The sequence below is a fragment of the Meleagris gallopavo genome, chromosome 2 (genome assembly GCF_905368555.1).
Source record: "Meleagris gallopavo chromosome 2, MGAL_WU_HG_1.1, whole genome shotgun sequence".
Taxonomy (NCBI): Eukaryota; Metazoa; Chordata; class Aves; order Galliformes; family Phasianidae; genus Meleagris; species Meleagris gallopavo.
This window is the reverse complement of record NC_139405.1, coordinates 35,054,398-35,075,395: the sequence shown is the minus strand read 5'-3', so window position 1 is coordinate 35,075,395 and position 20,998 is coordinate 35,054,398. Positions and strand designations below refer to the sequence as shown.

At 37.3% G+C, this 20,998-nt stretch overlaps 2 protein-coding genes across 3 annotated transcripts in view; one reads left to right on the top strand and one right to left on the bottom strand.

Moving 5' to 3' along the window:
* Positions 1-13,905, top strand: part of WDR64 (WD repeat domain 64) — a 63,428-nt gene extending 49,523 nt beyond the window's left edge. The window contains exons 17-28 of the mRNA XM_085219647.1: positions 133-225; positions 1,018-1,126; positions 2,035-2,077; positions 3,847-3,971; positions 5,230-5,335; positions 6,974-7,035; positions 7,439-7,548; positions 8,336-8,506; positions 10,255-10,351; positions 12,836-12,916; positions 13,087-13,120; positions 13,817-13,905. Coding sequence (XP_085075773.1) covers positions 133-225; positions 1,018-1,126; positions 2,035-2,077; positions 3,847-3,971; positions 5,230-5,335; positions 6,974-7,035; positions 7,439-7,548; positions 8,336-8,506; positions 10,255-10,351; positions 12,836-12,916; positions 13,087-13,120; positions 13,817-13,905 — 1,120 coding nt within the window. The remainder of the gene's footprint in view (positions 1-132; positions 226-1,017; positions 1,127-2,034; positions 2,078-3,846; positions 3,972-5,229; positions 5,336-6,973; positions 7,036-7,438; positions 7,549-8,335; positions 8,507-10,254; positions 10,352-12,835; positions 12,917-13,086; positions 13,121-13,816) is intronic.
* LOC104909612 (uncharacterized) lies at positions 13,761-20,914 on the bottom strand. Of its 2 annotated transcripts, XM_019612728.3 has the most exons (4): positions 20,768-20,900; positions 17,853-18,009; positions 17,347-17,520; positions 13,761-15,965 (listed from the first exon to the last, which is right to left on the bottom strand). In XM_019612728.3, exon 4 carries the CDS (start codon positions 15,924-15,926, stop codon positions 14,967-14,969), a length of 960 nt encoding a protein of 319 aa, XP_019468273.2. In that variant the 5' UTR covers positions 15,927-15,965; positions 17,347-17,520; positions 17,853-18,009; positions 20,768-20,900; the 3' UTR covers positions 13,761-14,966. The 2 variants fall into 2 exon arrangements, with proteins under 2 accessions (XP_019468273.2, XP_010705131.2); XM_010706829.4 differs by lacking the exon at positions 17,853-18,009 and having other exon boundaries at positions 20,768-20,914.
* Positions 20,915-20,998: the final 84 nt, after the last annotated feature.

Below are 20,998 nucleotides of genomic sequence, written 5' to 3'. Positions count from 1 at the left end.
AACCTTAGATGATATGCTCTTTTAGGAAATGAAATGCTTAAACTTTTAGATTGTGAATTAAGTCGACAAGGTTTTCTGAAAACGATACACAACATATCTGATATATTCAGTACAAACCTCATTATTTTTCAGGTGTAAAATTAATGAGAACAGCCAGGCTTCAGTTCCTCAAGCATCAGGAGTCAATGCTGTGTTATTCCTCGTGCATAGTGCTTCCTCTTCTAGGTAACTGTGATTTCCGCCATGACAAGGGTCACCATTTGGAATTTTACTGTAATCTTTAACTTAGAAACCATATTTAAACTGGAAATTGTTTTGTATTTAATCAAGTTCAAATGGCTAATTTGCTTTCCCATCCTTAAACTATTGATATCAGGCCTTTCAGGCCCTTTTCTATGGTGCCCAGTGTCAGGACAAGGGGCAGCGGGCACAAACTGGAATGCAAGTTCCATCTGAACATCAAGAACCACTTCTGTGTTGTGTGAGTGACAGAGTTCTGGTACAGGGTGGCCAGAAGGTTATGGAGTCTCCTTGACCTTTCTTAACTCAGAAACAGACATGAAACACTACATCCAACTTTTTCTCCTTCCACACAATCCTATTTCTGAGCATTATCTTAACAAACTGAAAATCATTTTTGTAATTAGCTGAAAACTCTTTGCAAAGAAAAACACTGTATAAAATGAAATGGGAAAACTCACTGGCATGCAGTGAATTTTCCCACTTCACTTTTGGAAGATGAATATCAGTGTTAATTTTGACATACTGTGGATTTCGCTTGCTCAAAAGTCTTGATAGGAGAGTTTGGCTGTGTAATAATGTAAATCTTACCAAGTTACTTGCATAAATTTCTAAAGCATCAGCAATTCTTAATCTAGTCAGTCCAATCATTTCAGGAAATATTTTGTTGTGCTTTATTACACTGTATCGTGTTGATTTCCAGGTAGCAAACAGCATGTTAAGACTGTCGGAGATCTTTTCAATCATCTTTGTCCAGTTATTCTTTTTTTCATACAGGAAAATTAGCTCTCCATCCTCTACTGCTGTTGTGAGTAGTGATATTGTTACTGACAGTGATACTGATGATCTCCCAAAACACAAGGACAGCTATTTGAACCAAAATAAGGTAGGTATAGCAGTTTCAGGGATTCAGTAGCATCAAAAACAAATTTCTTTCTTGTAGCTTACTAAAATCTCTCCATAAAGCCATGCACAGAACTTAGGATCAAGAATTACAGAAAATAAGAACTTTCAACTTGCAGTGGGAATTAGGTGGGGAATTAAGAACTCATTCTATTGGGCTCATTCTATATTAAGAACTCATTCTATTCTATATATCTCTGCTACATGGAATATTTGACTACCAAAGTGTGTGTCAGATGCTTGTCATTAGCAATTCTAACTTTCAAACAGGAGTATGAAGAACTAGAATGGGAAGATCAAACAGACAAATTCTAAAGTACTTGAATAAAAAGAGGGTTGTATCAGTGTTGCAACCACATTTACTTGTATGCAATTTCAAGGGCATTTTTCAAATGACTGATAGGATAATGTTTTTAAATTTACCATCAAGCCGCATGTATCTCAGTCTACACATTTTTGCATTATGAGTTTTAAGATACTTGTAGTCCTTTTGTGCCAGAAGAATATACATATCTGCCTGATAAATATAGTGGCTACTCATGCATTTTTTCCATCTTTACTCAGGACAATAATGACAATATTTGGAATTATATTCATTAAGAGATCTAGGGCATGTTCATATGACTATAAATGATGAATTTTGTTTTTCCTAAAAAATAAATACCCTTCAGCCAAATTTACCTTTAGCCTATTCCAAATAATTTCATCTGTGATTTTTTTTTATTTCTTCTTTTGATTTCCTTCAGATGAAACGCTATGGGATGAATAAAAATTGGGGGAAAATCAAATCTTCCATTTAAAAAATAAATTCTTAAAATAATTTCTACTAGAGAACTGTTCTATCCAAAGTTCCATTTTATAATTATGTTACATTTTATTCTTTGCTTCTAGGAAAGTGCAAGAAGTGATGAAAATAATACTCAGGCAACAGCAGGTATGAAGAACCATTGGTTTTCATTATCTTTTTTATTGACCCCTGCATTCTGCCCGGATTACCATAGTGACTATGTCAGTTTGTCTGGTAAACTGAGTTTAGAATAACTGAGCTACCATTGGTCTTCTGGATGATAGACTTCAGTTTTGCTCAACCCTGCTTTGTAGTTATTTCTGGAAAGCTAGGTGAGGACGCAGGATCTGAAAGGCTCAATTGCTGTTTTTTCTAAATAGATATGATTTGATAACTCTGCAGAATTTTGGATTGTCAATAATACAAACTTATCTCCCACACAAGCTTTCAAGCAATGAATTTTTGAAATGGTAAAGCAAGAGCCAACTTGAGTCGAGTGTGAATAAATGGATGTGAATAATATTCACAATCAAGTTAGTAGGAAAATTTTTCTTATAGTACATAGGTTGCTCCAAAAGTAATGCCTCATACTTATTTCCATGGAAATGACAACATATTCAAAGAGCATGATAATAGTATTTGGTAGAGTAAATTCTCAGATACAAAACATTATTTTTCAGCATATTCAGGACCATCAGTTTTTGTTAGTGATGAACAAGAGCTGTTAGTGATGAACAAGAGCCTGTATGCTGCACTTAGGAAAAATCTGCATGGCTCGCTGGAACATGGCTTGTCTTCATGTTGCTGTCACTACTGCTGAAACACACCACTCACCACCTCACTATGCCTATGAATGTCAATGGATGCCATTCTTTCCATGTGGAGGAATTAAATGACTCATCTTTGCTTCTTATGCACTTCTGTGTCAGCCACCATTTTGTCAGACTGTATCTCTGCTGCCATCTGTCACGTGGCAACAACATGTAACAGAATACTGGTGGGAAGGTTCAACTTCTACTGTCATACCACAAATATCTACCTCTGATGTACCAACATAATAAAATAGGAGTAATTACTTTTGGAACAGCCCTTGTATATATCTTTAAACAACAGAAAAAAAATAGGCAGCCAAGTGCTTAAAAGTTAAAGCTGTGCAAAGGGAGTTGGTGCGTTTGTAAGAAGTAGATCCTCTAGATTCTTCTGAGACCCTTAAACATCCTCTGCTTGATAGCAGATTTTCCCAACAATAAATGTGGTCCCCTGAAATCTGGTTTTAGGCTAAATATATTCAGCAAAGGAAGCATGCTCTGAAAACAGAATATTCCTAAGTCTCATAGCTGCTCAATGAAATAGACACTCATGCTATGTCTTGCCCCCAGTGAATATACGTTCCTCTGGGACTTTCAAGGGATGCCCAGCATCTCTATCTTTGGGAAAGTCAAGTCACAGCAGGAACTCAGAAAAGGCTGTGACCACTACCTTGAATTTCTTTGAATTTGAGAAATGAGTATAAAAATCTAAAATTTCAGAATCAGTAAGTGTCATTTAGTTATTAAACTTCACTTAATTGCTAAATTTATAATCATCTCTGAAACCCTCATGCAGAGGCTTCAAAACTGCTTCTCAGCTGTCCTGATGACCTCCTTCATTCTCACTAAGTAAAATCATTCTCACTCTGTAAAATCTGTTGCTGTGCTTGAATAATGTTCTTGGAGTAATAATGCTGGCCAGTTTGCATGATACCATGAAAATTGTTTTCATTTCTTGTCACTTGTCTTCTATCCATATCTGTACCATTTTCATGATAATGCTATCTTGATGTTGGAATTTATTTTCAAATTTAGTTTTTTCTAGTATTATGTAATTTCTGTACATTCAAAGGCTTTTTAGAAAATGTGATCATTTGTGTTCCAAAGCAGAAGACACACTTAGATATAAGTACTCGAAGACAAATGCAGAATTACCCAGGGATGTGAGAAGATACTCATCAATACTGGCTTCTGCTCATGAAAATGGCTGCATCTACCTATGGAGTATTCAGGTAGCTTTCTGAATGTATTTGGGATGTGACTGGTCTGTTAAAAAAGTTAATTCTACTGATCTTTGGAAACCTGCTTTTGAAGTAGTACTTGCAGCAGTAGATATTTCATTGTTTTTTTTTTTTTTTTTTGATAAAGTTTTTTCCACAGATAAAAAGTAGTTCTGCTTTAATAATGGTAAGAGAGTAATATCCAGTGGAAAATGAAGAAACATGATTTATAATGAAAACTGGCTGTAAAGTTATGTGAAATTGTAGGAACTGATTTTTAATTCACTTCATGCACCATTTAAGAAAGTATAATACACAAAGCAGAGTATCCTGGGCTCTGATGAAGAGAAATATGGCTGGAGCATTTTAGAAGCCAGTTAGCACTAGTAGGGTTACAAATTTGGAAACAGTAGTATCTGATCATGTCTGATCTGTAGCTATAATCATGTTAAGCCAATCTTGAAACAGAATGCCAATGGCTTAGTGACAAATCCATAAGACTATTCCAGAAAGCATGTTATTCTAAACAAGAGATGAAAAGTAAATACACATAGAGGGAGGAGCCTAAGAGGAAGCCCTAGCTTCCTGTAAAACAGCAAATGCAAATTCTAGGGAGAATTCTTCAGAAAGATGGTGAAGTAGCTTTTGCTGATGTTTTATTAAAAAAAACAAAACCAAAACCAATACAATCGTAAATGTTGACAAACACAGTAGATACAGACTTTGTGTGCTTAGATTCCTGTAAGCAATCCCGAGTTCAAATGATGGTGATGTCATCATTGACATCATTATCACACTGTAAAGATTCTCCTTATCTGCATGACTTTTCCTCACCTCCCAGACCTGAGAGGATAGTAGGGGAGAAAGGCTACTGGTACTTGCTTGAAAACAAAACTGGTTGGTAATGGAGACATCATGTGTGTATTTTCAGCAAGAAACGACAGGCCAATAGAAAATGAAATGCATAGTGATATTTCATGGCAAATGAGAGGTAAGTGTTGAAGTAGGGATAGGTACAATTGAGTTATGAATTGCCTGAAGAATAAAATCTGTTGTGCTTTTGATGTAGAAGAGATGTCAATCCAGAAGAATACATCTCAACTATATTGGTTGTTCATTAGATTAGGAAACTACCTTTTCAGCAGCTCTCCGGATGGGTGTAAGCTTGATAATGCTGAACAGATTAAGTCAATAGCACTCAACTTCTGATACTTTTTTTTTTCATGAAGATGTTATAAAGAGAAATGTGATTTTAATTATTCTATTTTAGGGGAACTTACTGAAAGAAATTTTGCCATTTTCAAAATATCATCCAGTTCCTCTAACAGCAATGTGTACAGACATCTCTACTAAAATGCTTCTGGCAGGCAGTAAGGGTAAGTGAATGTACTAGTCGTTCTGCTCAGGACAGTTTGAAGAACTACATAAGATCATGCTGTTAATGTGCCAGAAATGTGAAAATGAAAGTGCAAATGCTGCTAGACTTTCTCCATCAAAGCTAATTAGACAATTTAAAATGGTATTTCCTGGTATGAAAGGCTGGTATATGAAAGCTTAGGATTAGTAGCACTATCAATAGTCTTTCAAAAAAACATTACAGTTTTCTTTATTTACAAGATCTGTATACATCTTCCATCTGAATTACTGTAGTAATACCAAAGAACAAACAAAAATGTCACACCTACAGTAACATAACTAAATAAAAACCTGATCCTGTGTCTGTACTGAGAGCCTCGATTTAGACACTGATACGGTGTGCACAGTAATGGCCTCATCGATACACAGCTATGTAAGGAAAGAAAGGACTTGTGGTCTGTGCTAGCAACTCACTATTAGACTTAAATTCACACCAAATCTGGCTTTTATCTCCTATCTGACTCTCCTCCAAACTTCTCCATTCACCCTGGAAATTTTCCTCTTCTGCATCAGTCATATGAGATTTTTGTCCTGTCATGTGCCACTGAAATATCTATTAGAACTGTTTCCTACTGGTTTCCTGCTATTATGCTATCAACATTGGGATGGATTGAGGTGTTTGGGTTTTTTTTTTGTTTGTTTGTTTGTATGTTTTTTATTCTTTTTTTATTTCATCTGGTTCAAAACTGAGCAGGAGATTGTGAAATGAGAAGTGCTGAAAATGAAGAGGAGTTTCCAGTCTTTATTGATTCAAATCAATAAGGTGGCATGCACTGAACAAGATTTTAATTAACTGTGGAAAAGCATCCACCCTATTACCTATTCATCTGACACTCTCCCTTTGTCCTTTTGTGTTTGCACCACTGATGAATGTGCTTCTCATGTCTTCTGCACTCTTCTCTTTTATCTGCAATGCTAATGTCAATGTCTTGTTCCCTTTACCAATCTTCCTTTTTCCTTGCTTGATAATGCTCAGTCCTAAAAGTCAGATGTGTCCAGTATGAAGGCTGGAATAGCACAAAAGATTCCTGTCTAGTAGTAGAAATTGTGGATGTAAGGGACAACATCAGCAGGGAAGAGGGAGCCTAGGTCGGAAATTGAGCGGTCACAAATCATGAGAAAAATGATTCTTTGATTCTAGTTCTACCTGAGTGCACTAGAAGGTTGTATAACATTAAGCCTCCACTATATATGCAATTAATCACAAGCTTTGTCCATTTTACCAGGATTGAAAAATAGTTTTTCATCCTCAGAATCTCTCATCTAGCTTGTGTAATAGATAACAGTCTGGAAAAGAGCACTCTTGTTATTAACTCTTGTCACTCAAGGAAAGAACTCTGTGTTCTTTCCATTTCAAATCTATTTAAAGAAACATTCAAAATGATATGTGTATTTGCATATTACTAAATGTGTATTATATTCTACTCTGTGTGCTTGATAATGAGAGAGTGATTTTTCCACTAAAAGAATTTCCACTGACCTGTGATGTTTTTATTTGTCATTCTGCCCGGTGTTTACTAAGAGCATGTGTTAGCAACAAGAAACTGTGAGGCAATAATGAAATTTATTGACGTTTTGCTTTTTCCTTTTTTAAATAGAAGGACATATTATGTGCTGGAGCATTGTCTCATTCTTAGAAGATCCACAAAACAGTAAAAATGTAAGGGAAAATTTGACATTTTCTTAACCTGCATAGTATACTATGATAAGACAAATGGTGAAAAAAATGGATCAGACCTTTTTGGGGACTAAAATGGTTTCCCGCACATAAAGGTCATCAAATAATAATTTGATGCCATGATAAACAAACCAACAAACAAAAAGCCGTAAGTAAAATGCTGATAGCAGTATCCTATTGTGTTTAAAGAGGTTACATTAGAATGAATTTATCCCTGTCTTCTAAGCAGAATTTCTACCACATACCATTTGCAGCCTCTTTGGTGAAGAGAATATTAAATCATCACTTAATTTTCAGAAAGCCTTGCTGGTAAAATCACTAAGCCAGAAACCACAGTGACATACAGAACTGCCTAAAATGTGGTTATGTTGCTTTTTCCCCTCAGCAAATAAAGGAGGAGCTCTGTTGGATGGCACACTCTGCTGAAGTCATTGACTTACTTTACGAAGAGCAGAAAAATGTGGTAGTAACAGCATCTGTTGATGGTTCAGTCAGGTACAAGATAATTAATACTTCTTACTTCCAGGCCAATTAGTTGAGCTGCCTCCTAAAATTGTCTTCTTGATGGACTCACATGTGACTTTGACAAACAAAGTACAACATTGGGCACATTTTCTGTTCTGCACCTGTAAGAACTAAGTTTTTAATGTAAATACTTCTACTTTTCTCAGTAAGTCAGACCTTTTACAAGACTGTCATTTTCTTTCAACAAGGTAGCCTTGACCGCATAAGAAACAATACCATAATTTTAGAAATGACCTCCTGTTCTAATTCCATTTTCTTTCAGCACTTGCTAAGTTAACATGGGTCCCCAGCATTGAGTGTAGTAAATTAAGTCATTGTAATTTTAAGCCACTTTATAGGAAAACTGCTATAAATGATTCCTTCTGGGCTAAGAAGTACATTTGAAAGGGTGGTTTCTTTTTTGTTTTTTTTAGGTTTTTTTAAGGAGTCAGTGAGGAAGCTTTGTGTAGACCTTGCTGTGGTGAGAGCACCTTACTGTTGGAATAGTTCAGGATATTGGTACTTTTGTTCCACAGTTTAATTATAATGGTGAACTATTTATTTGTTTTCTGACATTTACAACATCCTGAGAATTTTTGCTCTCAAGTTACTTACATGGTAAACAGAGAATTTCATTCTCATTGATATTTTTTTAGCTAACATACTGTATTCTAGAGCAGTGCAGCAGAACCTGATAATGTATGTTCACTCTTGCTCCACTTCTAAAAGCATTAATTTTCCTTTCTGTTCTTTGGAACTGCTTTTACTATATCTGTAGACTCTGGCATGCCATGAGTGGATGCTATCTTGGTTACTTTGGACAGCCCAGGAAATTTGAATTATCAGATCTCAGTCGATTGATTTTGCCTTGTGATGTTAAAGATGTTCCTATGATAATTAAAGAGGAAGGCAAGCATACGGAAAAGAAGAGCATGCTGGACAAAGACAAGTAAGATCTCAAATATTTACATATATGCATGAGTGGGGAATAATTCTAAACTATTATACTTACAGAGCACCTTTTATTTGAAGGTCATAAAAGTAAAATTGTTTCCCATGAGAAAGTAATATAATCCTTTTTAAAAAAAAAAAAAGGTTTTACAAACCATAGATAAATCTCATTATTTTTGTTACTAGGTGACTGTCGTGATTAGGTGATCATCAAGATTTGAATTGAATAATAGTAATGACTAGATAATCACCTCTGATTTTAGCCTAATTACAGTTTGCATGTTATCTACACTGTTCAGGTTGGTAGCCTATTTTTTTTCAGTTCTGCAAGCTGTTATCCTTCTGGGATACCCAAAACTTTATTAGAAAAGCTTACTGTGAACATTTTCAAACTAAAAACAATATTTCCATTTAAAAGACACTTTAATTAAGTTTGCTGGGATATTGTGGGTACATTCACATTCATATCCTAATTGAAGGATTCACCTTCAATCCTAATGCACTGACACAAATTTTGTATGCTCAATAGCAATGTTGGGCCTCTTTCCTTCTAGGCAGAGTTCTCAAGGGTTGTGGATTGGCTAAAGTCAAGCTGGAGAACCTTAGTCCTCTAGCTTAGGTTGTAATGTTTAATTAACCAGTGGTTTGAGGGAATGCAGAAGCAAAATGCACATGGCTGTTACTGACAAACTAAAAAGTTACTGCATGGCTTAAAGAAGTCAAACAGGCTTTAATTATAAAGTTTTGTGTATTATGTGCATTTTTAGGCTGGCTTTTAACCAAAGAACTCTGAGACAATGGGAAAGTTCCAAGATCCTTTACTGTTAGCCCATTTAGGTTGGTTTCCTGCTAACTTATTCTTACACAGAATTCTTACTAATGTGAGTAGTCCTGCTGAAGTCAGAACAGTAACTCATCAGTAAAGAGAAGTTCTTGATTGTGTTTGAAGGACTAATCCCTATAGTCTTTTTGAGCAGGCAGCAAATAGTCAGGAACCTCCGGAATTGCTAACAGCTCATCCTGGGAGCCCCAGGCTTGGACACAGTACTCAGATGAGATATCACGAGAGCAGAGTAGAGGAGGACAATTGCCTTCCTCTCCCTGCTGGCCATCCCTCTTTTCTTTTGACACAGCCCAGGATACAGCTGACCTTCTGGACTGCAAGAGCACACTGTTGGCTCATCTATAGCTTCATGTCCATCAGGATCCCCAAGTCCTTTTCTGCAGGAGCTGCTTTCAATGAGATCTTCTCCCAGTCTGTACTCATACCTGGGATTTCAACAGACAGTCACGATTTTTCAAATATGACAGAGAGTGACTTGGCAACCACATCAGCCATTTCCTTCATAACCCTGGGATACATATCATCTGGTCCCATAGACTTGTACATGTACAGCCTCATAAAGTGGACCAGAGGGAACCTTCTTTGCGGAAGAATTGTAGTCAGAACTGAAAAAAAACATTACCAGACAGTGAATTAACACTGAGTTGCAGTAGAGACTGTTTTATGTATTAACTTATCCAGACTCCTAAAGATGACAAGACAGTATCTAGATTGAAGAACTGTTGGTGAAACACTTTATGACACATTTGAAGCTCCCAATATAAATTATATTTTGAAGACATATGTAGTAATTTGTACTTCAAAATGATTTTATTTTGGTGCCAATTGAGAGTGTTGAATTTAAATTTGCTGTTTAGATATGAGCTTCTGATTTTTTGTCTTTTTCTGTTTTACATGCACAGGTGGAAATCAACTAGATCACCTTCAATTTTTAAAAAAGATAAACATGTGGACATAATTCAGGACTTGAAGTTTTTCAAAGCTCTGGCTTCTCCAAAGGTATCTAATGTATGAACTGATTTGTTTCAGTTCTGTGCAACATAGTAGGAAGTGCAACTGTATTTCTCATTTAGAAAACAGTCATAAATAACCCTATATATTCTCATTCAGCAGAGAAGCTATAACAAAAATTCATTAACAGAGAGATCCATGAAAATTCTGTGTTTTTCATTCTCTTTGTTTTACACTTCTAAATTCCAATGTAGAAGAAAAAACAAACTGATTCACTTGTTTGGCTTGACAGCATAAAAAAACCCTACAATCAACAACAAAAAACCTCAAATCCAGAATTCTTACATGGACCAACAGAAATCCAAGTAGTATCCAAGGTTTACTTGAAGGATGTGTGAAAATATTAGAACAGTGGTGAGCACCTACTTATATACAGTAGTTCTTTCTACTGCTTTAACTGAATAGTGGTGCAACTCCTCCATCTTTATATGCCATAGCCTTTAAAAGTCATGGGAACAAATGAAACTTCTCCTTTTGGAACTGGACTAGCAAAGGAAAAAGATGCAAACTCTATGGGCACTTGCCAAAAAAAGAAAACCTTCCATTAACACCTTTCTGACCATTCTTCCCCCATATTTAATGAGGGCTATGAATTCTTTACATCCTTTCCAAAAATTTGTGGTACAGTGGGTCTCCTATGTACCACAATCCATTATCCTAATACTAATGGGGCCAGCTAAGATCTAAACAGCAGTCAGTGAAAGTTATTATTCCATGTGACCAGTTCTTTCTGTATAGATTGGGTGAAATGACAAGGAGAATGAGACACGTTTCTGTCTCATTTATTTTTTATTGCCCCATCTTGCCAAAACAGTCCTTTCCTTTTGCTTGCCCTGTGATACCAAGCACTCATCTCCTCTGAATGTTCAGCTAGTTGGAGCTAATGGATTACTTGTTGCCAAGCATATAGTTTTGAGGCATTCTGTCATTTCACCCCAAGGCAGCAACAAGATGACAGACTTCCTTGTGTGACAGTTATACCAGTCAGAGATGCTGCACAATCTCTGAAGTGACCTCTGTTTAAATCAGGATAACTGCTTTTATGCAGAAAGGGCACACAGCATAAAGTAATGGCAGTTGTACACCAATCCCCTGCTGTTCAGCAGCTGTAGACACAGCAGTGTATAATAAAAGAGAAGTGTAAGTGGGAAAAAATATGTTGATGCTGAGAATAAAACATAAATTTGACAGTATCAGTCAGTGGCTGAGTTCACTATGGGACAAGCCAGTAGAGGCGAGTACCACTTTGGCTTTTACTTAGTCATTTGAGAAGAAGACTCACAGTGGAAAATACTTGCCTGTTCACACGTGTTGGCACTGGAGCTTTTGTTAAGAAAAAGTTTTGGTATCTTTTCATTAGCCTTAGAGAAAAATAAATGGAGGAGTTCAGTTTGCACTTCAGACTAGAAGCGTGCTATTCAGTGGCTGTGCAAATACCGAGAGTATACGATTAACTCGTAATCCAGATGTCCAATCATTCTGAAAAAAGTAATGCCTGGTAATTAATACATAAGTGATATCTGGAATGAATTACTTGAGGAATGTTTTTCATTGCTGAAGATGTGATATCTCAAACTGTTATTACTGCAGCACACTCAGTTGTGTGAAAAAATCTTTGTAGAAAGGCTCTGTGCATTATACCATTTCAAACTAAATTCACTTTCAGATGAGGTAAAAATGCATTATTTGCACTATTTCAAGGTTTAGGTGCATTCTTTTTCCATGTTAGAGGACCACAAGATCCTCTCCTAGGGTGAAATCACTGTTATGTTGTAAGAACAGTTGAATTTCCTGCCCTGTCTGTATAATACCTAGGTAAGTCTAAGGATTCGCATGAATATGGATGAACTATCAAGGTACTTGAGCTATTTTCACTAATTTGAAGCTTCCTTTACAATAGCAATGCCTTTTTGTTCACTTATGTCTTTCCAAACTGGTTGCTGAAGTGTTTGTGACTTGCATAGCCCAGAAGAGTGAGCCAGACTGACAGTCCTTAAATGAAACTATCACGTGAGAAGGAGTTCTTACTCCATTAGTCTTCATCTAGCTTTCCACTGTCCTCTAAGAGCATGCATCCACCAAAACAGACAAATAACGTGAAAATGATTCCTGTATTGAACTTAACAAAATGTTAATAGGTGATATAGCTAAGTAAATATTTAAAACCAGATTTAATTTAGGTGATTTAAAAAAAAAAAAAATTGCTATTAACTGTGTTGAATTTTTGTCCCTTGGGAAGCTGGAATCTCGCCTGCTATCTCTTTTCTATAGCAGAAAAATCCCCTTCTAATCTAAAAATGTTCAAATCCTGTGCATAAACCACAATCTCTCCACATAGTAATGATATTAACTTCTTCAGATAACATGAATGCTACCCACGCTATTCTATAAAAGTAATAGTATGTAACAGGATTTTTTCATTACCTTTTGTTTTGAGCTAGTAACAAATTCACTTTGGTTTCCATTGATCAGCTTCCTAGACAACCTTTGGAGAGCACTGAGTCAGGAAGTAAAGTGGCTGGTGCAGTATTTGGGCATCTTCCTATATATGAGGTAAGCACAAGTGCTTCCCACCTTTTGCTGTGGTGTTCAAGCAGCAGGTCCTTGGCACTTGTAAATGATTAACATCATGTATGCACTCTGTTGTTAACTGTTTCTCAATTTAATTTTCTCACATGGTCTGACTTACTATCAACCCAACTCTGTTCTCCATTTGGTGGAAGCTTGAGAGGCTAGCTGAAGAGAGCATCCTTCAGAGTGAGTAGTCCATTTATTTCTCCTGTTCAGCCTTGTGTCATTAAATTATTGTTTCAGAGTCTTTTCTTTTAGCCGGTACAAAGATTATTGATTCTGCACAAAGGTTTGGCTGTAAATTAACGGTAAGTTAATATCATTTTGAAGATTCTGTTGTTTAGATTTATTGTGAGCTAACAAGGCTTCCTAAGTTGTTCCTAATTTGTAGTGAGACCAGAACTTCCACAGCCTCATCACCACCTATTACAGGATGGAAAGAATCGCCCCTTGAAGTAGTGCTGATTTCTTTCTATAGAGAGAGCCTAGTGAACCAGTCTGGATAGATGGTTCATTAGGTGGATAGAGCATTCAAATATATGTGACTTATGGTTTTTAAAAGCAGCATTACAGATGGAGTATCTCATCCATATTAATCTAATGAACGCAGGAGCTGGCACATATTGTTCAAATGCATGGCACATATGCTGTTTTTCTGATCATTAATGTGGAACTCTGTTTTATTTTCTTTCCTGACAAGTTAGGAGCAAATACATTGAAGCCAATGGCACCACAACAGATTTACATAAAATGTGATCAAACTTTTTTGTGAGCTCGTGCACAACAATTTCTTTTTTCTATGCTGTTACAAAACACTATAAAGTGGTCTGACTGTAGGTATATATTTATTAGCTCTTAAAAATTTGCATTTTATTTCTACAGATCCTCAGTGGAACAAACCTGAGACGTCCAGTCTAACTGAATTGACAATGGAGACAGAGCTCAGTGGAGAACAGAATCAAGACAAGTAAACATTATGTTCATCTTAAGGCAAGTAGTTTAGCAGGTTCCTTGAGCATACAGAAATAAAATCTTTACATCCATCCCAGTTCTTCAAGCAGCAAAAAAAATTCTAACGTGATTATAACAAGGCACTTACAGAAAAGCCCATCTCACTCCACTCCTTGATAGATAAGAATGAAAAGCACCTTACTGTGATTAACTGTTTTCAGAGATTCAGGGCCATAAATCTGCAAAAAATACTTCCATTGCTGACATGCAGATGTATTTGGAGAGTAAGAAATGCACTAATTCTGGCTAGGATTAAGCTAGTTTTCTTCATAGCATTCCATATGCTACTGTGTTTTGATTTGTGATTAGAAAAGCATGATAACAGAACTGTGTTGTGGCTATTGCTAAGAGTTGCCTGTGTCATCAAGGTGTTTCTTTTCCCCCACTCCCAGTGTATAGGATGGGAGAGACCACATCTGCTATGGCTGACATGAACAGACCGGAGATATTCCACGCCATATAATGTCCTGCTCAACAATAAAAGACTGGGAAAAGGAGGAGAAAGGTGAGGTGATTAAGGCGTCCGTCATCTGAAGTAACCACTATGTGTGCTGTGGCCGTTCTTCTCAGATAGTGGCTAAACATCTGCCTTGAAGTAGTGAATGAATTCATTCTTTTGTTTTTCAGAAGAAAAGCAGAGACATTCGGTTTTATTGAACAGACAATCTACTAAAGCACTATACAGAATTAACTAGAAGAATAGACACTGTATCCTAGAGAACAAAGGATGCTACAGGAAAGATATTAAGAACAGAAAAGCTTATCAGACAATTGATAGTTCCAAAGATATCTTTCAGGCAGTCTTTTCAATGCTGGATCTAGCACAAAGCTGTTTGCTAATTGGCTTGTTGAGTATTAGCTCTGAATTTTCTCTGATGATGTCTCTACATTCCTTTGGAAGCTATTTTTCCTCTACTATCCAGTTATATTTCAGGCTTAAGTGTTTTAGGTGTATCAGTTGTTCTGTTGATTCAGATCCATACTATATTATGGAAAGGTATCTTAATTAAGACAACCTTTTTCAGCATGGCAGAAACTCATGCTTGAACTGGCTGCAGTAGTTAGTTTGCCAGAATTTCATTACAGCCTTTGCTAGTGCTTTACAGAATTTGGGAAGTTCTTCAGGTGTCCTCACCCACTGTGATAGTTCAATCTGAATGGCATCAACAACACCAGAATGACGAGAGCCAAAAGTCTTTGTTATGTATCCACCACTATAATAGTTCCCATTATTTGGGCTAGGATTGGATAGAGAAGGCACACAAATGTAACTGTTATTTTGTTCTTCAATATATTTACCCAAACTTCTGTTCCCTGCAAGCAGAGTCTCAAAAGACACACCAACTAGCTGACTGTCAAGATATCTAATGGAAGAATTTGATGCAGAAAGGACACCCGAGTTAAGAGAAGTTTTTGAAAGCGTATAACCTAATTCTATCCACTGTTCGGGATGTGCTTGTCCATGAATATCCAGAATCAGGCCCCCTGTCATCTGTGATTTTGCAGTGGTCAAAAATCCCATGTAATCCTCCCAGGCCTGTTCTGCTTGGGGAACTCCAAAGGAGGCCTCTTCCTTTTCCCTGTTAGCATCCATCTTGAACCTCTGTAAGTGGTTAATAACAGTATGTGGAAAGAAACCATCAGTAATTTTGTTGATTTCCTCAGCAAGAGCTTGAGCCACTTCTATTGTGTACCTGTCTTGTTTGGTAGATACTTTACACTTCTTATAATTTTGAATGCTTCCAGGAGGACACTCATGAGAGAAAATACAAGAAGATGTCTCAGCATCCCAACAGCCAGCCTCTCGGTCAGGGATGTCTTCAGGTTCCATTGACCCACCATGTGGGACAGAGAGGATAAGGTTCATGTTGCCCACTTGATACTCAGTGAAATGATTATGGCCAAATATAACTTCTCTGCTGCTAGTGAGTTTCAGAAGCAAATATATAATGGAAAGGAGTAACAGATACATAGTTTTCATTTCCTGCTGGAAGATTCAGCAAAAAGAATATGGCAGTACCTGCATAAAAACAAGAGAGATTTTAGATTATTTACAAATGAAAATATGTGAGTGTAAAGCAGCTGCTACTAGAAAAATTAGTTACCAATTAACTTATTCTACTTTAACACCAAGTAGTACAAAGAATAAAAGTACTTTCAAGAGATGCAAAAAATGAACAGGATACTTTGTGTAGCTAGATGTAAATGATGCAATGTTTCCAAAAGAGTGGATTCTGTCAGAACAACAGGACAGGGGAAATGGTAGGTTATTGGGTCTCCTTTAATCCCCGAGAAAGAACAAAGATTACTTGATCATATTATCTGACCCTAGAGAATCACTAAATAATCATTAAAATAAATATTTTCCTAACTAAATGTTCCTTTTTTTTTTTTTTTTTTTCAACCCTGAAACATCAAGAAAATTCTAAGAAAATTTGAAGGAACATCTGTATCTCATTGACTTGAGTGAAGTATCTTTCCATTATCCAGGTGCTTTCAAAACTAGAGGCTATGTCAGCTCAGACCACCTCTGTGTTTGTCTAAAACAGACAGGCAGATAAGAATTGAGTGCTACCAAGGTCTACCTCTCATTGTTCTCCAGGCTGAGTTACTCTGAAATCATCATACATAGATACAAGTCCATTATGGAGCACCTCTCTTTAGTTTTCAGGTTTCCTTTTACTTCAAGAGACCCAAGATACTTTTAAGCTGTCAGTAAATATGACATTTTTTGGAAAGCTGTAATTTAGCAAGATACTAACAGTGCTTTCAGGTCTGAAGGCATCATATTAATAGAAAAACCAGAGTCATGTAAAATGAATAAAGCCAGTGAAAAGCAGAAGAAAAGGATACTTTCAATTCCATGAATTAAAAAAAGCTTCACATAACATAGGCCAGTTGAGGAATTTGTAAATAAGTACATTAATGTGCTGTGTTGTTGTCTGTCCTGCCTTTATCATCACATCACCCACAGAAATACAGAGAATATGAGGTATAGCCAAAGAAGAGTGAAAAAGCTGCAGAACTGCAAGAAACTGCCTACCAGACTTGGTCTGAGAGTATATATTACAGCATTGTTCTCAAATCTGAAGGAGCAGCAGCAAAGAAGATATTCTACAACCTACACTTGACAAGCTGCCATAAAGTTTGTTTGTTTTAAAGGATCTTCAGTCATGACACTAGAGTTTCCAGCTTAAAATAAGCTTTTATCCACATCACATTATTAATTCTTCCCTAGGTTTCCCCAAGACATAGGCCTTTATCTACTAGTTCACTGTCTACATTACCAGAAATGTGTAGAAGAAAATTTTAAGTATTATTTAGAATCCCTTTTTATCAGAGAAACAGCCCACCTGCAAAAAGCAGCACAAGCTATCCACATAAGTCTAGGCATAGCTTACCTGAGGTACAGTGAGGCTCAACACCAAGTTAAGGAAATTGACGCTTCATAGGTGCTGATCAGCTGCCTTAGGAGTCAGGCTTCCTTTGCCTCTGATGTTCAGCTTAAATGTGGTGACACAGCTTTTCCTTTCCCATCACCTGCCAAACCAGTTTGTTTGCATCTCTGCAATTTCCTGTAAATGATTGAGTCATAGTTAATAGTTAACACTATTAGATCCTGTTTTAAAAATATCTGGATACATAGCTATGTATGATTCCCTAACTGGGAGCAAATCATGCAGGCTCAGACAGAGCAGAGGAAACTGGTGACCTCAGACTGGTTTATGGTTTTCTAGATAACACATAAGTACTGCAGAAGAAAAATATTAGTCACAATAATACAGACTAGAAGGGTATTTGGGGCTTTGTAGCAAAACACACATCTTCCCAAAGGATTTGAACATTTGTTCTTATCCTCCAACAGAGGAACACCTGCAAGTAGGGAGGAATGCGCTGGAAAATTTACCTGTTTGTTGTCTTCTCCATAAAGAGGAGTTCCATGCAGATAAGAAACCCTGCAACAGGCTCCATATTGTAGATAAACATATATTATTGCAAGGTTTAAAAAGTCTTCAGTATTTTAAACTGGTAGCAATTGCTGCAGGAGTATTTTGCAGATTTACCTACAAAGAAAGGGAGAGCAAGCTGTTCCCGATTCAGTGCCTTCAAAAGCGAAACTGAACTGACCACTGTGCTGGGTTTCACTCTGGACTCTGAACCAGCAGGTCTCTAGAGGGCAGGCCTAGTCCTGCAACTGCTGGCACAGAGACTTCTTCACCTGTACCTCAATGTATCATTTCACAATGCAGAGATCACAAAAGGAAAAATTATATATATGCTGATATATTACAGGCTTAGCGAACTTTTGTTCTCTGGGCTGGCATCCATTTTTAGAGATCAAAACCAACTTGTCACAAGCACCATAGCCACACCACAACTCAGAACAGCTGATGTGATTAGTAAAGATGAAAGTATGTGACTATTCTACAACCTCTTTTTGCCATCACTTAAATCTTTATTTCCTCCTAAAAAAGAAATCGTCAGGTAAAGTGTAACTAGCCACAGTGCTATTATTTCACTTGGAATATGTTTGTGCCAATGATTCCACCTTAAAAAAAAAAAAAAAAAAAAAAAAAAAAAAAAAAACTGCATCTGGGTATCTGGGAGGAGAGGTCCTCACAGCCAAGCATTACTGCCCGAGTATTCAAAATGAAGTTGCAGAACTCACAGCAGTGAGGCAGATGACCAAATCAGAATATTGGCAACACACTGGAATGGCAGACAGCAGGTTCCTACTGGCAGTAGGAATCACATAAATTATAGGTCAGTGCTCATTTCCATAGGAGTACTCATGAGCAGATTGCTTCAGCTACTCGCTGGCAACATGTGGGTTCATGTTCTTTTGCTTTTGCTAGAAAAATCGAGGACACAGAGAAAAGGTCAGATGTTCTTGGCACTGACAAACATCTATTTCAAATACTTCTACACTGGAGTTGTTTTCCTTTTGACATCAGTGACCTTCACAAGGTATTACTTAGCAGAACTGTCTTTACATCACAGCTGCATTCTCATGAAGTTGATGGGCATGGGTCTTACCTCAGCAGACTTCCAGCAAATAAAGTAAGATTTGCACAGGAATGGAATGTCAGAATCACACTCACTCATCTTCTCAATGGAAAATGATTCCATAAGCTGTGTGCACCCAGCAGTGAACAAATTGTGACCAGCCCAGATGCCAAACCTCTGATAATGAGGTAAATGTAACTGATGCAGGAAATTGATGTGGCTTCTCTCCTGTTCTCCTCTGTACCTCTTCAGAGGTCTGCACATGGCATTAAAAATTTAACGGTTGACTTTTGAAATATGGCCCAAGCTCTTGGCCTAGCTTGACTGCAGCAGACATCTGTTACTATATTAACTTAGGTAATACAGGTTTTTAAAGACTTTACTAACATTATTGATATAATCTGATTGAAGATACTTTTAATAAATGCTAGTGCATAGCTCTCACATATTCATACAGACACACTTTTGTGAGATCCTTTTGTGATTCATTTCTAGAGGACATAACACAAAGAGGTTGCTTTGGGTGATTGCATTGACCCCCGATTCCTTCCAAATCTTTAAATCTATTTGCAGCTTTTAGAGATTTAATGTAATCATGCTAACTCTTCAGCACGAAAGTATCTATCCTTTCAGATTAAGGAAGCAAAGAGAAAATTCTAGGTCAAGAATTGTGTGGTTCTGGTTTTCTTCAACAAAAGTTCCTCAATTGGTGTTTCTGACTCTGAGGCTCACCTTATGATTGTTTATAATCCCAGCTACAGAAAATAGTCAAAAGTAGATTTAATTGAATTCCGCATGGCAACTTAAATTGCATGCACATATTATATTGTCTACCCTGGTAATCCTTCATCTATTGAGCAGAATGGCTTAAGGAAAAAAGAAGTGTTAAAATTGATGTAAGAACATATTTTTAAGATAAGTGCTCATAATCCAAATTTCAATTACGTTGAAAATAGAACTGCAACGCTAACATGTCAGGATGGCTTACATTACATCACAACACAAACACTGGGAAATGTAAAGGTGTGCTCTGACCAGCTCAGGCTGGGCTCTTCCAGAATGAGAGCAGAATCTCACTGGGACACATCAGACACATCACACAAGGATGAGACCATCCGATAGTTTCTACCCATGTGTGAAACTCAAAAATGAGAATGCCCTTCAACATACTCTCAAGTGACTTTATGCTACTGCATCTGTAGCATTTATTGCATTTATGCTATCCCACAGGACCAAAACAGACAGAAACAAAGAATGGACTTGCAGTTAGCTCATTTTCATGTTTTGCAGAAATGGGAAACTTTATACATAGAGATAATTCATTTCCTGATTGTAATTACAAAAGGACCAGATATCCAAACTCTGAATTGTGAAGAGAAATACAACATTTGATTCCTCCTCCATCACTGTAGAGCACTATAGAGCTCCTTGCTGCCCCGGTTTGCAGGATGTGCAGACCTTGTGCCAGCTATCAAACTACAGCTGATGTGTTTAATGTGTCAAATAGGCAGCATGAGATAATGCAGCTCCATTAGCAGATGGTTACATAGGAAATCACTCCCATGCATGAGATGTCCAAAACCATTAACTAGATCTCTGAAACTCTGCAGCCACCGCATTTAAGTTCTTATCTCTCAGATCTTTAACTCCTTTAATTTCTTTGCACGTAAGCACTGTAAGAAAGCAACAGATGCAAATATGGCCTATGGAGGATTTTCTGCTACGTGTATTTCTTTTAATTCACAGCTCTCAGAAACCCTTCTCTCTGCACCACGGTACAGATGCGACGGGGCAACAGGGATACAAACACTTTACCGAACAGAAGCGCTGAATACCGCAGTGCCACAGCCCTTACAGGGCGCTGACCGCCATTCTCCCAACCCGCAACGCAGCGGTTCCGTAGCACTCCCAGCACACGGCAACAAAAGTCACATTCGGAGATCCGAAGACGGCAAAAGAGCTCGGCGCCGCCCAATCCAAATGGCGCCGCGACTCGCCCTCCTGTGCAAGGCGGAGCGACATCCTCCACCACGGCCTGCGCGGAGC

Coding starts and splice junctions, on each gene's coding strand:
- LOC104909612 (XM_010706829.4), bottom strand. CDS start 15,926: ATGAAAACTATGTATCTGTTACTCCTTTCCATTATATATTTGCTTCTG.